This window comes from Cyprinus carpio, chromosome A13, assembly GCF_018340385.1.
Source record: "Cyprinus carpio isolate SPL01 chromosome A13, ASM1834038v1, whole genome shotgun sequence".
In the NCBI taxonomy this organism is placed as follows: Eukaryota; Metazoa; Chordata; class Actinopteri; order Cypriniformes; family Cyprinidae; genus Cyprinus; species Cyprinus carpio.
In genome coordinates, this window is record NC_056584.1 from 10,472,427 (window position 1) to 10,489,546 (window position 17,120).

The 17,120-nt window shown below is 39.8% G+C and overlaps 1 protein-coding gene across 1 annotated transcript in view; it reads right to left on the reverse strand.

The window, feature by feature from the left end:
* The window catches only part of LOC109068357 (transmembrane protein KIAA1109 homolog), a 54,101-nt gene that overhangs the window by 21,329 nt on the left and 15,652 nt on the right, over nt 1-17,120 (reverse strand). Inside the window, exons 16-49 of the mRNA XM_042768738.1 lie at nt 16,629-16,726; nt 16,307-16,488; nt 16,083-16,189; nt 15,123-15,316; nt 14,705-14,914; nt 14,377-14,514; nt 14,094-14,270; nt 13,382-13,510; nt 13,175-13,294; nt 12,614-12,894; nt 12,279-12,523; nt 12,007-12,202; nt 10,788-11,583; nt 9,329-9,399; nt 9,063-9,236; nt 8,659-8,779; nt 8,433-8,579; nt 8,226-8,347; nt 7,923-8,101; nt 7,487-7,714; nt 7,199-7,410; nt 6,952-7,089; nt 6,266-6,442; nt 6,000-6,152; nt 5,417-5,657; nt 4,918-5,063; nt 4,614-4,839; nt 4,009-4,173; nt 3,703-3,866; nt 3,413-3,588; nt 2,128-2,843; nt 1,293-1,538; nt 1,108-1,201; nt 27-77 (exon numbers count right to left, since the gene is read on the reverse strand). Coding sequence (XP_042624672.1) covers nt 27-77; nt 1,108-1,201; nt 1,293-1,538; nt 2,128-2,843; nt 3,413-3,588; nt 3,703-3,866; nt 4,009-4,173; nt 4,614-4,839; nt 4,918-5,063; nt 5,417-5,657; nt 6,000-6,152; nt 6,266-6,442; nt 6,952-7,089; nt 7,199-7,410; nt 7,487-7,714; nt 7,923-8,101; nt 8,226-8,347; nt 8,433-8,579; nt 8,659-8,779; nt 9,063-9,236; nt 9,329-9,399; nt 10,788-11,583; nt 12,007-12,202; nt 12,279-12,523; nt 12,614-12,894; nt 13,175-13,294; nt 13,382-13,510; nt 14,094-14,270; nt 14,377-14,514; nt 14,705-14,914; nt 15,123-15,316; nt 16,083-16,189; nt 16,307-16,488; nt 16,629-16,726 — 6,820 coding nt within the window. The remainder of the gene's footprint in view (nt 1-26; nt 78-1,107; nt 1,202-1,292; nt 1,539-2,127; nt 2,844-3,412; nt 3,589-3,702; nt 3,867-4,008; nt 4,174-4,613; nt 4,840-4,917; nt 5,064-5,416; nt 5,658-5,999; nt 6,153-6,265; nt 6,443-6,951; nt 7,090-7,198; nt 7,411-7,486; nt 7,715-7,922; nt 8,102-8,225; nt 8,348-8,432; nt 8,580-8,658; nt 8,780-9,062; nt 9,237-9,328; nt 9,400-10,787; nt 11,584-12,006; nt 12,203-12,278; nt 12,524-12,613; nt 12,895-13,174; nt 13,295-13,381; nt 13,511-14,093; nt 14,271-14,376; nt 14,515-14,704; nt 14,915-15,122; nt 15,317-16,082; nt 16,190-16,306; nt 16,489-16,628; nt 16,727-17,120) is intronic.

Consider the following 17,120-nt stretch of genomic DNA (forward strand, 5'->3'; position numbering starts at 1 on the left):
AGGTTACTAAGGAAACTTAGACATACAGGAACTCCTGCTTGGTTGTGCTGGTGGGTGAGGTTGGAAAATCCTCTAGTCTGCCAGTGAGAGAGGCAGAAAAAAGAAAAAAAAAGATGACAGATAGAGAAAAGAGAGGAGAGAGCAGGAAGGTAGAAGAGGGAAAGTTATCCACAGAGAAAACATTTCAAAACTGTTATATAAGCTGTGATAAATCTGTGCTCTTAAAAATATATTTGTGGAAAGAGAGATCACCAGAAAAAAAAAAAAACAGATCCAAGAATGACTTTGAAATAACTTTAAAATATGATAATCACAGTGTATGCTAGGAATAAAGTGCATTTTAGGGTGCATTTTAAATGCATGACTGATGCATGAACAAATGATAATAATAAGAAATGCTTCTTGAGCACCAAATCAGCGTATTAGAATGATTTCTGAAGGATCACGTGGAATAACAGGAATAAATTACATTTTACAATATATTAAAATAGAAAAGTTATTTTGAATTGTAATAATTTCTCACAGTACTACTGTTTTTACTGTATTTTTGAACAAATAAATTAACAAATAAATGAAATAGACCTTAAAAATAGCTTTATTTTTGAATTGTTTTAAAAATGAAATTATTATTTTTTTCAGAAGGGAGACTTCAATACTTTCATTAAAATGGTTTCAAGTTTGTTGTAATAAAGTATTTGTCCACTCAAATAACTTGTATTTATTCTTTTAAGAGTTTAAGAATTATTGTTTAATATATACCATGATATTTTCTGAGATGATTATCATACCGTGAATATCTCATACCGTTACAACTCTAGTATGGATATGAACTTTTTGCATCATAGTTCATGTTATTGTTTATTGTGCAAGCTGATATGTCAGACTGATCAAATAAACCAAGCAAAATATTACGGCACCACAGAAACAAAGTATCTACGCTCTTCAGGAAGCCAGCCTACCAATGGTTTACAGTGTTTTGATTTTGAAACTGGGATTGGATGTATTTTAAAAAAAGAGAGAAATTAGACACTTCAAGGTAAATGGATTTATATAGAAGTGGACGCTGTTATGTGGTAGATAGTGCCTGGTGTTAAATGAGTTACTGACTGTATGTCTGGTGAGATTCCTTCCAGAAGCACAATGTTGACACATCCAATATGGGCCGAGGCACAGGTCTCAGTCATTTTCTGATGGAGAATATCTGCATCAAAAGAACAGAAATTATAGGATAAGGTGTTTTTTTAAATACAGTATATTTTAAAATGCTACATTTATTTAAAAATGCTATTTACCCTTCATTTTCTCCTTTAGAGTAAAACTGCCATGTATTTTCTTAAGCTCCGCCTCCATGGTCAGTCCTCCAATGTCTGCTTCCAGATGCGTGCGGTTCACCATGCCAACGCCAAACACGATCAGCGTCACATGCTGGGGCTCAGAGCTTACCAAACTCCGCCTACGACCTAGTCGACTGGGGGGCGTCTCGCCTTCAGATTCAAACACCACATGACATGGAGGATCTGCAGGGCTCCGTCCACCCTCTGAGGAGCAAGTGAATAGACAAATTGGGCCAAAAGCAGTGAATATTACACTGGAAATTTTTTGCAATTGACATTATTTTCATGACAATTGAATGTTTCCTTTCTCCAAGTCTCATTACTACAGCACAATAAAATAGAATTCAATTTCCGTAATGTGTAATACAATAATGGCATATTTAAACTGTAAAGTATTTATACATCATGGTGCAATAACCTGTTGTAGTGACTTTGTTGCAATGATATACTTTATTATTAATAACAGATTTCAAACCATTTTTAATAACAAACGCTGTGTACACCAAGAATGATGCTCATTACCTTAATACAGTGCTGAAAATCTAATAAAAATCATTTTTGAGAATAATGCAAAATTAAAATCAAAAGAAAAATATTTGGACAAAGTAATTAATTATCACAAATTTTCATGAAAATAATATTGCAATGCAAAAAAAATATATATATATATATATATTTCATTTTATTTTATTTTATTATAAAATTTGTATTATATTTTCTTATATTTTTTTTTTTATAAATGTGAATTAAAGGAATTCAAATTAATAGACAAATGCAGAGTGAGACATCCTACCTGAGAGGGCATTATCCTGGTTCTTCTCCAGGATGCCTGTTGGGTCTGATATGAGCGAGTAAAAATTAAGAAGTTTGTACATGTTCTGCCAGCACTCAGCTGATGGCTCGCTTTGTTCTGACACTGTAATGGAGTCCGAGTCATCCATCTGAATGGTCATGTGGTCTGCCACTTCTCGTGAACCCTTCCGCGATACTTTTGACGTCCTTCGTTCCGAACGACCCAGTGTCCCCCTTCCACGAGGCTCTCGGTTCCTGGTCAGGGTGTCTAGGCCCGGGCCGACCACGGTCCGCTTGCTCTTCTGAGTGCCCAGTCGAGCAGCTCCATTCAGGCTCCCTCGAGAACTACGGCTGAAATCAGAAGAGCGAAATTCCTGATACGGCCGCGCCTTGGTGGGAGTTGGGGAAGAGGAGCCGGCAGTGTAGCGGTTGAGTTTGATGTCAGTCTGTGTGGCTTTGATGTCATCGATCATCGTGCTGAACTGGTGAATGAGGCGGACAAGGGCCATATCCACGTGCTGGCGAATCGCTTGGCAAGCAAGGGTAAAATGGCAGTGCACACTGGCCTGGGGTCTCCGGCTCAGCTCATGGAAAGACAGCGCACTGGCAGAGGGAGGGGTTGACATGCACTTCTCCAGGATGACTGCGTTCAAACTGAATGTCTCAATCATCAGGGCAGGCTTGAAATCAAGAGGGGGGAGGTTCACCATTCCCTTCCTGAACACAAAAACACACCATCTTAACATTTTAAATGCTTGAGTACTCAGTAAATAAATTAGCCATGTTTCTAGGTGGGACAGGTTATGTATGCACTGTGCTTTAATTGCTGGTCTATGTATATGAGCCAAGCTATTGTGTCTCTTGATGTTTGCACCATGTGTGTTCCATTTTGACAAATCTTATGGCCAAATCTTTTAATGAACTACATAAAAAGACTCATGAACTCAGGAGTTAAATGTTTGAATGAGTCTGATGAATCCTTGACTGAATGATTTTAGTACTTCAACTTCAACTTATTTCAGTTTTGCTGCCAAAGGCAACAAAAGTTCTAATTTTTTCATGTTTTTTGAAGTTTAAATATTACTTTAGCTTAACATCAGTAACTAAAAAATGAATTTCTTTTTAAGTTAGTAACCACACTGCAGTCATTTAATTATTGTGTACTTTTGAGTACCCATCCTTACATAAAATGAAACTTGCAAACAGAAAATAAATAAATAAATAAATCAAAAATTAAGTGAACTCTTTCTGGGTGAACAAAAGCTACATTGGCAAAGCTGTGTTACCTGTGTGCTCGTTTGTTCTTCCTTTCTTTGCTAGTGTCAGAATCGACAATGTCGGCTCGCAAACACTCAAGAGTGCCACTGAAGGACAGGTGCTCCCCAAAATACATCTTGTAACTGAGTGGAGGAGCATCCTGGGGCTGGATACCAATGTGACTCAACAAAGGCTTAAAAACAACCTGTACAGACAATCCCATGACAGACACACAAACAGAGTAAAAGGGAGGCTATAACATATGCATGGTCATAAATAAATAATAACAAAACAATAGGCATTCCTGGTGTACACAAACCTGTGCGTCGGCTAGCTGCACAGCTGCAGGGCAGAGATTCGTCTCATCTTGATCAAGCAGGTCATCCTGACTCGTGCTGTGCTGAGAGTGTGTGTCCAGTGAATTCTGATCACTGGACAATACAGTGTTAAAATCTGATGCAGAAGGAATGGTGGGGAGGACTCCTGAAACAAAGAGTTAGTGAAGATTTTCAGCGCAAATGAACACATTCTAATCACTGTTTAATAATTCTCTAATCACAGCCACATGGACAGATATAGCTGCATGTTTACACAGAATTTATCTGTCAATACACTAATCGCTTACCTCCGGTCTGCAGGCTGTTGTGTTGAGAGCGGTTGAGAGGCGAGTCCTGGACGTTGCCACCTGTGCGGTTGCCAACAGCATTTGACATCCAGTTGTAGAAGCTGACGGAGAATGGCTCCGACAGAAGAGGATGTTCTGTTAACATGTCTGCACCCACACTATTGCCTAGCCAAAAACAACAGACATTTAAAATGAACTAGATTTTTACTTTTCATGCAGAAAATGAGAGTTGTGCTTTCTGCGCAGAAGTCACTATGATGCTCTGTTCTGAGGGGATGTTAGCACATCGCTCAGGTTTTTGTCATATTCTGTCAAGAGATATAGTTCAGGTCAATCCTGCAGTGTAAGTTTCATTTTTTTGGGATGCACAACATATCATTATTATATTGGTTATTGGGTGATAGCGCTGTTACTGTTCATTAAAACAAAGTCAAAGACATTTTCTAGGCAGAAAATAATACTAAAAAAGAAGAAAAATCAAACACAATAGGTTTAGTAACCTGCTCTCACAGGAAAACCATATATCAAGAAAAAGCATTTGTCCCCCTATTTCACATCTAATATTAGATTCCAAAAGCAATAAACTGAACGGAAAAATAATTTACCTGTACGTGTCAGGGAGCTGCTCTTGGTTGCCATTTGTTCATTTGCTCGAAGGGGCGTGGCTTCCAGGAGGTTGTGCAGACTGTGGATGCTTCCTGTTAGGTAGCTTAGCAACGACTCTTTCCTAGGGCTATGATTGGTCTGCAGCCCTGTCCGACTGACATGAGCGGGAGAATCAGCTGCTGTATCTCCACTCGTGTAGCTCAGGGACTGGTAAGGGTGGGATCCCAAAAAAAAAAAAAAAAAGCATTCAGCTTGCAGATTTATTACACATTCTCAATACTAACAAAACAGAGCCACACAAACCTTGATCTTGAGGGCAGATTCGGTGTGTGTGTGTGATTTGGACAGTTTTCTCATGATCTCGACTCCAGTCACAGGGGCAGAGTTACCAGTAGGAGCAGGACGACTACATACTCCCTCTAACAGCATCGTATGTTCACTTACAATACCTAAAAACGCACATGAACAAAACAAAACAGATAAACCTCCCAAAAATCACATTAAATTTGCTGTGTTAAAGCGGTAGTTCACCCAAAAATGAAAATTCTATCATTTACAAAGAAGAAATTTTGAAGAATGTTGATAACCAAACAGTTGCTGGTAACCACTGACTTCCATAGTGTGGAAAAAAAAAAAAACTATGCAAGTCAATGGTACAAACATTCTTCAAAATATCTTCTTTTGTGTTCAGAAGAAAGAAATTCATACAGGTTTGGAACAACTTCAGGGGGAGTAAACGATGATCGAATTTTCATTTCAGGGTGAACTATCCCTTTAAGTAAAAGGTACATAAGACAACAACCTGCATCAAATTCAAACTCGGCTCCGTCAGCACTGGTGTCACTCTGCAAGGCAGTGCCACAGTCTGGCCCCTGAGTCTGATCAGGCTCAATGGGGTCCTGCTCTTTGGGCTTAGGAATCTGATTGGGTCGTAGCAAACCAACCGCCTTAAAGCCCTGTGTGACAACAATGAACTTCATCCACTGACGAGCAAGTGCCACCAAACCTTTCCTCAGGGTGACCAGAGCAGGTAGTCCATCATTCTGAAAGATAAAGATGAATAAGTAGTAAAAGATTAGCAAAGATAACTAATGACAGACTGTTAAAAATAATATATGCGAAATAAATTATTATTCCGCAGTCACCACATGCTTTATTGTAATACATTGTTCCTTTTATCTTGCTCAAAAAACAGGCCAGGATGTCATTGCTAGAACAATCCGGAAGAACACGGTAAAGTAATTTCAGACTTTACAGTGGCCAACGAACCTGGAAGCCTTGGAATGAGCATCAACCATTCAAGAATTCAACAATGCAGTAGCATAAAATAATTTACTGTAATACATCTGCAACCGTGTTTTCTGCAAGCAAACATGCCTACTTACCATGGTGGCCTCTTCAATAATGCTGTAATCGGCTTGCTGCAGGTAACGATGTAGAATATTACACAGTAAGCAGGACGGGTTCTCGTGAAGATATCGGGCTCGCTTTGTAACGCGGTTATACTTGCTGCGAAATGGAAAGTGGATACTCTTTTTCTGTTGGGATAAAGCGCGAATATATGTGACATTAGGCCAGTTAAATTAGGTCCACAGTTCTGCTGAATTACATTGCAAGTCTAGGGATATCTAGCGGTATTAACAAGTCTGACCTCCAGGGCCTCAGTCATTATGCAGCCCATGACTGCACACACACGCAGTGTGGCCTCCATGTCCAGTTTCTGCAGGGAGGATTTCAGCTCATCAATTGGAACCAACCACGCACCGACCGCAGGGGTCGCAGTACTCAACAGATTCAACTGTCTGCAGACACATTCAACAACATAGACCTCATTAGCAATACAGACACTGATCCATGATTCTCTTTGAACTGAATTAAAGATTTTGCAAGATTTTTTCCAAGCATACACAATATACATTCCCTGAAAACAACTATTTGAATGATTTGCAATTATGTATATGTGTGTGTGTGGTGGTATGTGTGTGTGTGTGTGCGCGCATGTTTAATCATTGTGTAAACAATGGTAAAACACAAGAAAACAATCTTAAAACAATGTAACATTTTACATTGTATACATTTTATTCACAATAATTAAATTTGTTTATTATATCTGCCATAGGTCACTCTGCTTTCTGTGAAAAAAACTATAATTGGCATTAATCTCCAAAAACCTCCCTTTGGGGACATTCTCATTTGAAAAACTGACATAAATAGAAAGTAAACATTGTTTTAAAAAGTAAAAATGCAGAAAGTTTTCTGTGAGGGATAGGATTAGGGTGTGGTTTTAAAAAGTAAAAATGCAGAAAGTTCTGTATATATATTACGGAATTGATTTGCATGTGTGTGTGTGATGTTGGTTGGTGCCGCAAAGCTGAACCAGATCTCCTTTATTGTTAGCTTCATACTGCTGGAGTCAGGAGGAGGAGGCAAGAGGGGCATGTCCTTTTTCAGATCATCTGACTCCACTCCCTCATCCTGCAAAGACAAACATGAGTGAAAAATAATACAAGAAACAAAGACCCAAAGAAAACTTATAAGATCTCAAATGGCCAATAACTATACATGAACAACAACATATGAGAACCTGTTCTTCAGAGTCTGAATTGTTGTTGGGCTCAGAAGCAGGGCTATGTGCATCATTGGGCAGGTTATCATCAGAAACATCAGTGCTGTAGCCACTTCCTGTCTGAGAACCACTAGAACCGTTTGATTTTGAGACTCCATCCCTGACGCCGCTGTCGGCCCCGCCCATCACCCCAAAAGCACTGTAGAGCACGGCTCCTGACTGCCGCCCACCTGAGGAAGAGTCACACATGTTTGATTTTGAGACGTGAATACCAATGCTCCCTGAAATTCAACACGTGTATAATACCTTTGACAGTGAGGTTCTCAATCCCACATTCAAACATAATCCAACCCCATTTCTCAGGACTGGCCCCAGAGCGAGCGTGGTCAGGGGTGTGGTCTGGGCCATGATCAGTGGAGATAGAGGGCTCAGTCTCATCCACTAAAACAAAGTCATCAGTTTCCTCCAAACTGAAGAGAACCTTGGACTTCTCAAAAGGAATGGCAGTGATGGCACAAGCTCCAAGGTCTGTTACAAGCAAAAAAAAAAAAAACAATATTGATTACACGATTACAATTCCAAAATGCATTCAAGGAACAAAATTAAAAAAAAACTAAAACTAAAAAATATTTAATGAATTATAAAGTTAAGCCGTTTTAAAATATATATATATATTTGAGCATAATATTTATAATGAATTATAACGTTTAGCCATTTTTAAACAAACATACCTGAGTACTCCAGTCCAGGCCGCGGAGTTGGCTGTGGATGCGGTGTATGTTGAGTCTGGCTGCGATCTCCTTGCCTTTCTCAATCCCAGCATTAGAACGGAGAGAACCGCTGGACTGAGGTGCCATCTTAGATGCAGACGAGAACTTCTCCATCATAACAGAGGGCTTTTCTGTGTCCTCCACTATACCCCTACACATCACACATTAACAGCCAGAGCACAAAAAATGTCACAATTACATCCAAAATGTAAAATAATAAAAACATCTAATGTAATGTAATGCAATATAATATATAGAGAGAAATTTGCAGTTACCTATTCATGCGCAGCTGAGTAGCAATCCGGTCAAAACAGAAGGCCACCAGAGAGACATGTGTGACACTCTTATTGGATGGTGAACCTTCTTCAACCGACGCCTGAAGCACACAGAGGTTCACCTGCAAACAAATGCATATACATTCACGTTATTTTCTCCATGACAAGATTTCTCTCTTTCATATGCGCACACACTCTGAAAGGTACCTTTGGGACAGTCACATTAGCTTGCAAACCCTTTATCTTCACATTGTCAGGTTTGATTGACAGGTCGGTTTGTCCATGAGGTGTACTCAGAGACCCAGGGGTGGTTCCCTCTGTCTTAGATATTTTGTGCTCTGCTTTTGCTGTGCTCTGAAAAATGCAACATTTATTATGATCACATTAAGGTCTAGGCACGCTGTCACGTTTGTGTGTTGTATTGATTACTTACAGACTCTGAGACAGTGGATTTGCTGATCTGATACACTTCATTAAGCACTTTCCCATGCAGGTCATCGAGGATTGATGCAGGGTGGCGAATACTGGCAAAGTGAACCATCGACTCAATGTACCTGGAACAAACAACAAAGAGATTTTCACAAAAACTGTGACATTTATGAAAGACTACATTAAATCCCTTGAGGGAAAATATTTCTTTCCTGTTTCCTATTTTAGCAAGACATACTAAAGGGCTTTTCATGAGGGCTTGTTCCTTTTTTAATCAAATGCCTAATTTACTGAATTTTAAGAGTACACTAGCAAATAAATGACCTGAAAGATAACAGATTAAAAGTCAAAATGTTGGTGTCATGGCACCACAAGGAGGGTGATGTGAGAGATGCTGTGATGTCTGACCTGTCTAGTGCTTCAACTACTAAAGGAGTCAGAACCACATTGACTGCCCCTTTGACCTCTATGATGGCTGTGGTTCTCGTCTGGGCAAGAGGCTGATCAACAGTCCAGTCCTCTGTCACCGTGTCCTCATCTGTGTTGTCCATTGCCTGCTTGTCAAGTGGTGTGTAAGGTGTGCTGCAGATAAATACACACAAAATGCATGCTTGAAATTATGTTTCATGATTCTGAAACAACCACTGTTGATTTGTTATGATTTCTCGTATTACCTGTTAATATCGCCCATGAGATGAATTCCTCTGTCCAACAGTGAGCTGGCAGACAAACCACCCTTCACCATCTATAAAAGAGCACAAAAACAATTAGCAACAACAAACAATGAATGAACAAGCAACATGCTCACACAAAGAACATGTCCAGGTCATATTTTACCCAAACGTTACCCTCTGCATAGAGGAAAATCAACCTCATGACAATTAAAGGAACAGTTCACCCAAAAATGAAAATTAGCCCATGACTTACTCTCCCTCAAGCCATCCTAGATGTATATGACTTTCTTCTTCGAAACGAATCCAATCTGAGTTATATTAAAAATTGTCCTGGCTCTTCAAAGCTTTATAATGGCAGTGGGAGGGTGTTTCTGTTCAACAGTCCAAAAGAAGTCCAATGAAGCGCATCCATCCATAATAAAAAGTGCCTCACACTGCTCCTGTAGCAAATCGATGAATTCTTGTAAGAAACATATCCATATTTAAAATGTTATATAACTCGTGCTAATTGTAATCCGCGAAAGCCATTCTGGGCAGATGACGTAGGCCCGGAATGGCTTTCACACACAACAGTGGTTAACCAGAGAAGTGGTTATTACGTTTTAAATATGGATATGTTCCTTACAAGAACGCATCGATTCACTACAGGAGGCCTTTATTCACCCCCCGGAGCAGTGTGAGGTACTTTTTATTATGGATGGATGCGCTTCATTGGACTTCTTTTGGACTGTAGAACAGAAACACCCGCCCACTGCCATTATAAAGCTTGGAAGAGCCAGGACAATTTTTTATATAAATCTGATTGGATTCGTCTGAATGAAGAATGTCATATACACCTAGAATGATTTGAGGGTGAGTAAATCATGGGCTAATTTTCATTTTTAGGTGAACTATCCCTTTAAGCAAACCCAGAGTAGCCTAATGTAATGTAAAAATACAAATTCCACTTTATGTCCATATATCTATAAATGAACATTTTTATATTAATATTAATTACTATTAATAAGTAATAAATTATTATAATTCATATTATTAAATGACATTTATGAAAATAACATTACTTTGAAATTATTATTTTATATTATGTATACACTTTTCAATTTATATAGTTAAATTTTTTTATTTATATTAATTTAAGGAGAGTGCTTAATTTTCATGAAAATAATATTTATATTAATACATTGTTATATGATATATAGTTCATTTTCATTTTACATTCATTTAATTTAAATTCAAAAATGACTATTAATTTAGGAAGGGTTGCTTAATTGATTTGAAAAACAACAATATTTTGAATTTATAAATACACTTCATTTTATTTATACGAATCTTAATTATTTTTTCCTTAATATTGTTGCTTAAATATGACCTGGACATTTCTTTATAAGATTCATCCAGTTCAGATTCAGAGCTGCATAAATAAATGTATAACAATTAAGGAAAAAGCTCAAATATTAACCTTAAAAGACGGGATGGACAGCTGATCAAAGGAGACGGAGCTCTCCTCACTTGTGGGCGTATCAAGGTCAAGTGGGCGATGCAGTGATGACTTAGATGTTCTCTTATTGGTTGGCTGCTTAACAGCCCAATTAGAAACATGATAATGTGCAAGGTAATTTTGGTAACAAGCCATTAAATGTGGCTGTGCTGTCAGGAGGCCAGGCTCCGCCTTCTCAGTTTCAATGGAGCCTTCCTCCTCCAATCCAAGTGCAGAGACAAATGAGGCTTGGGAAGTGTGGCTAGGCAGCGGAGGTGGACGGGTCTCAGCGATTGACAGAGGTCCTTCCACACTGTGGTATATAGATGTACGGCTGTGTCCCGTGTGAGGCTGGCCCTGCTGTCTTCGCCTGCGTTTTCTCCCTGGATAGGTACCTGGACCTTCATCACTACTGACCGGCTCAAACTCCTCGTTAGCGCTAAAGTAGGCTTCACTGTCAGCCACAGACATGGAGGAGTCAACTGAGCGGTACTGATGGAATGTGCTAGAATCAGCTGATGGAGTGAAAGGAAATGACCCGTAGCTTCTTCTCTGCCTTGGTGAGTCTAGAACATTCTCGTCACTACGGGAAACCTCGCTGCTAAACTGCACACCAGTGGGAGGCGTGGCTTTCTCTGCAAAGGCGGCAGCCGATAGGCTCTTGGTGCTGCCGAGGCGAGTTGATTGGACAGATGACTGGCGCTTGAGAGGAGAGCAGCGTGGAGAGCGCAAGGATGGACCCTCAGGGATTGGACCATCAGAGGTTATATTCATTAACCTGAAAACATACACACCGTAAAATAAACATCCAAACACTAAACCAAAGGAAAGTATAGAGTTGGGTCAAGAACCTGTTTTTATTTTAAACCAGTTTCATTTAAAAAAAAAAAAAATTCCTGAGACGGATACATGCAGCCACTGTGAGCAAAAGAGACTTCTTTCAAAAACATTTTGAAAGACTTTTGAATAATAGTGGATTTAATGATTGATTGTTCATATGACAGGTGGGCTTATAGGAGCCCATTTCCACCATACAGTAAAAAAGTGTGAGATTTAAATTAAGTTTTAAATAAGAAATAAAAGTGAAATTGTGAGATATAAAAATGTCCAATTGCAAGACATAAACTCACAATTGAGATATAAAGGGGTTATAGGAGTGGAATTGTCCTATATGATAGAGGAGCACATGTGTCTGACTCACTCTGTAGAGGGGGAGGGACTCTCACGTTCTCCAGCTAATAGAGGCAGGGCAGCACTGGAGGAAGAGTTTTCCTCAGAGGAAGAGACAGAGCTGTGAGAGCGTTGAGGTACGTGCAGACTGAGGTGCTGGCCACGTCTCTCCAAGTCCACCATCGGAGCAGGGGAACATGTGTCTCTCCGCATAGCAACACCTTTAGCTGCAAGTAAACCAGTCAATAAGTACAATTCGCTGGACAACCAATCAGCATCACAATAGCCACAAACGAAACTTACTGTCAGAGAGTTTGGGAATTTCCTTAGTGACGATCCATTCTCCTGGATGTAATAATGATTGTCCATAGGACATATCACTCTCTGCACTGACGCTAGAGAAGGCAGAGCTTGATGAGGGTGTGATTTCCTCCAAGCGGAAGAAGTCCAAGCCACCAACCGAGCCGCCGAAAAAACGGCATCCACCAAGACAACCACAGCGATTACGACTTCGCTTGTATTTCTCCTCAGGCCAAAGGAACCAAAGTCTAAATAACACACACACACACACATAGAAGATATGTTTGCCTGCACATTAAGCAATAGACAAAATTAAATCATAAAGGATATGCATGAACCTTTTTGTTTTTATGTCATGAAGCTCCAGGAACTGCCTCTGGACCTCATATTTGGCTGGATGGTCAGCGGCCAATGCCACATCAGCAGTAATGAGGTTAAAGCTCACTGAGCCAGCTTCAAGCCAATGAGAGCGCCGAAGGTGAGGCGGAGGAAGGCCAAGCCGTGCAACTTCCTGTTGCTCGATGAACTGAGCGATGACTACATCTTGCAGAACGGCACTGATGCCTTCGCTGACAGCAGCTGTGTGCAGATTACATGTGGCCAACCGCAAGGCTCCGGTCTGACGGGCAAACATACACACACAACACCGGTCAAAAGTTTAGAATAATTAACATTATTTAATGCTTTTGAAAGAAGTGCATTTATTTGATCAAAAATACAGTAAAAATTGTATATTTCTATTTGAATATATTTTCAAATGTAACTTATTCCTGTGATGCAAAGCTGAATTTTCAGCAGCCATTACTCCAGTCTTCAATGTTGCATGTTCCATTATCTAAATATCTGTTATCTCAATAAATTAATAGCTGTATTGTCATCTGATCAATCACTAATCGTACCTTAATATTGGCTGCACAGCCGTGTTCAGCAATGAAAACCTGGGCTCCATCAACTGTTAGTCGAGTCATGGTGTACTTCAGATCCTCTGATGTGCGACAGGGACCAGGCAGGGCTGCATACTACATGTACAGACACACACTCAGTTGTGTAGTCATTTTGAAAATGATGTGAGTATGACAGTGCAGATGTGCGTGTTTCTGTAATACCTTGGCATCACAGACTCTACGATCAACTCCCTGTTGGCAGGTGACAGATGGTTTTGGCTGCTCGAGCTGGAACTCTCGGGACACCACATGAAACACAAAGCTCTCGCCCCACTCCAGAAGAGATGCACACTGAAACACAAACACTACCAGATCACATCTGCTGCATGCTACGCATGTTGGTGTTATATCTTTCACTTGGATGTTATAAGTTGCACTGAGTAAATACAGCAAGATAAAACGAAAACTGTGTCCCTCTTCATTTCAGTCTACAAAGCAACAAAATGTGATTTTTTTTTTTCACATACTTTATTATGCTTTTCTTGCGAACACAGCAACCAATTTTTAATTGACTTCAGTGTGGACAATATGACTGATAATAAAAAATGTGAATATTTTAAAGAGGGGTGATTCTTTTCTATATCCACTGTATAAATCTCATAGTAAGGAATTGTGAAAAAAAAAACAAAAAAAATTCTGTAGATTTCACGAAAGTGCTTTAACAAAAATCCAACCTTCACATTCTTTTAAACTCTCCAGTCCACATGCCTGCTACGCTTCTATTAAAAGTGTAATTACTGAGAACATTTTCGTTCAAACACAACGAGGGATTTGTCAAAATGTTTGTGTGAGGTCATCATGCCACAGACATTTCTAGAAAAATTCCTTCACAAAATCATGCATCCCTTTTGTGGTGTCAAAATGAATGAGTCACCTGTGGCACACTGACTCTCCCTGTAAGAGCTCCAGCTTGAACGTCGATGAGCCAAGCATATTCCAGTGTGTCACTGCCCGCCGGTAAGCCCTCCGCTGAGAACATAGCGTGGGCTCTCATCTGCAACCCCGAGAGGCTCAGATGCCCATCTCGCAACAAAGCATCAACAGCAGGCCGCTACACACACACACAGGAATAAATTACACAAAACAGAAACATCATGACAACTTTAAATACAAGCACCTGAGAGAATATGAACGAGGTCACCTCCTCCCACTCCCACCTGATAGTTGTCACTGACAAACACATGTAGAGGCGAGAGAACGAGCTGTAGCATGGTCTCCTTATACCCCTTTTTCATCTCAAAACACAGGCGCTCCAGGAAGCCTGCAGGACCCTCCGGGCCATCACTGCTACAGTGCTGTAGAGAGAGAACAAACAAGATTTACAACCACACTTGTGACTCCTGAAGGAAAATATCAGTGCCTGCAAGGCATCAGAAGAGTAGAGGCTCACAACCATGATTACAAATATGCTAACTGAACAATGATGTCATCCCTGATGTCTAAGACACTGGCTTCTATGAATGAAATCACTGAAGCGGTGCTGACCGTTGGAAGTCGTCCATGGACTTTGTGCAGATTGATGAGTACAGTGATATCCCAGGGCCGTAGGGAGAGAGGATTGGGTGTGTCTTTAGAGCGGTTCTCCTCCAGGCCCACCCCGGTCCAACCAGATGAGGAAGAGCAGGAGCTCAGCACAGGGCTGGATAGAGACTCCTCAAAGTCTGTGTACATGTCATCCTCTCCAAAGTAGTTCTCCTGTACAGATAAACACAACAACAATTGTTTTAAAGGGATACTGCAGCCAAAAAAGTGTTTAGTCACCCTCATTTTTATCCATCATTATAAGGATGTGTATCATTGCTTCAAAAATTCTCATTTTGTGTTTCACGAAGAAAATAACAACAACTGCTCAGATTAAGAATCCTGGACCCATATGCGAGCATACATGCATATACATGTGTACCTTGATGGACACCAGCGCTCTGAGGAGGGGGCCATAAAGGGTGATGTGGGAGTCTGGGCTCAACTCCATCTCCACATGTAAACGGTCAGGGGGCAGCAAGCTGGGGTCAGAGGAGATTCGAGGTGGAGGAGGCACAGGTGGAGCGTGTTCTGGCGGTCGCAGCGCTGACAGCATGGACTCCTCTATTTCTGACACTGCACGTAATGTAAAGTGAAGTGTAAACAGGTCTGGTTATTAAATGAACTTATCAAGTAAAAACAGCAACAGATATTATAAGTAGACTTATGCAAGAGACTCCTAAAATCTTGGCACACTATTTTGCTTGAATGCTTGAAATTATTTTTATGGACAAATATAAATGGTGTCTACAAATAGTTTTTTTTGCAAAATTAATATTTTAATTAAATGTTTTTTAGTGCTGTGGACCACTAAAAAAAACGTAACTAATTAATTGCAGGGGTTTCTGTAATTAACCGTGATTATTCAAATGTATTTTTCACAATGAATCTCCAAATGAATGTAGAACAACACAAAAATATTATTTCATATATTTGATATTTTAAATATTTGTTTTATGAATGAAGACCAGTGCCTCTGTTACATGGATTGTATTTAAAATTTCTTGGGATAAAATGAGTAAAGAATGTCATTCAACATTACAGTATAACTGAAAGCCAGGTCTAAACCGCAAATTATCTGATTATTTTCATGTATTATTTATTAACAATTATAGAACTTTAAATATTATGCCTTCAGATTTAACTGAACTTACGCCAGATGTAAGTTGGGCTACATACAGACCCCCAAAATGTAGTTTTAATTTGTTTAAGAATTTTAAACTAGTTACTTCCACTTGATTTGATAGAATGCAGTTCTAACGATAAAGAAGTAGGTGTGTCTATAGAATCTTTACAATATCTATAATTAAGTTTATTGTTATTGTTTTATTTAAACGCTTACTTGATTGTTTGAGCTGCTGGTCAGTTTTCTGAGGATAGATGGGATGCCAAGTATAGTCTATAATCAGCATGAAGTTCGGCACACTCCAGCAGTCCACCCAACCAGCCCTGGAAACAAACACACACACACATACACATAAACACAACAGAAGTATCAAAGAGCAGCGCAAGTGAGAGGAAGCAGAAAAGAAAAGGGACAGAAATAGATCAATGGTGCCCTCTTACTCTGCATGAGTCATGTTCCTCCAGCGGGGTTTGCTGTTTTTGGGAGGTGCTCCTTGCCCTTCTGCTGGCATACTGCTGTCTGGAGGGGTCTTACAGTGCTGGTAATCCTTAGCGAGGGTGAGCAGTGGGTACCGGCTGGGGTGACAGTCAGGCAGACACAAGCGCATATCTGTGTCCTCAGCCTATATGAGAGTTCAGAGTCATTCAGAGGAGATTTAGGTGGCCGCTCATGTTTTGTTGTCATATAAGGTTGTACTGCTTGACCACATCATTCAGCGCAACAGACAAGTGCTTGTAAATGTGTGCAAGGGTGTACACTCACTCTCAAACAGAAACGTGTGTTACAGGTGGTCGGGACAAAATCGTTAAATGGCAAAGTGAAGTCAATATTCAGCGTTTCCCCACAGGCAGCAAGATAAACTACAGACAAAGAGTAATAATAAAGAGTATCAGTAGGTTATACGTTTTTCAGAAATCAAGAAAAGTCAAACTGACGCTGCAGTTTAAACTGATGTTTAGAAGTGAGCTTTGTGCCAGTCTATATGCCTTTCATTTGGCACTACTACAACAAAGTATTAAAATGACTAATAGGCTTTGTTTAGACTGTTTAGATCTTTACAGCTTGAACAGAAAACAAATAGGATATTATGTGTATGCAACATCACATCAGTTTTGTCTTTTACATTTTCCTAAATCACTATCAAAATGACAGACTGTCAAAATTGTGTGCAGTGTGCATACATTAATTTGTTAGATTTCCTACAGTGTTTACATTTTTCAAAGACTATATTAGTTGTTTCCAGTGTCACATCCA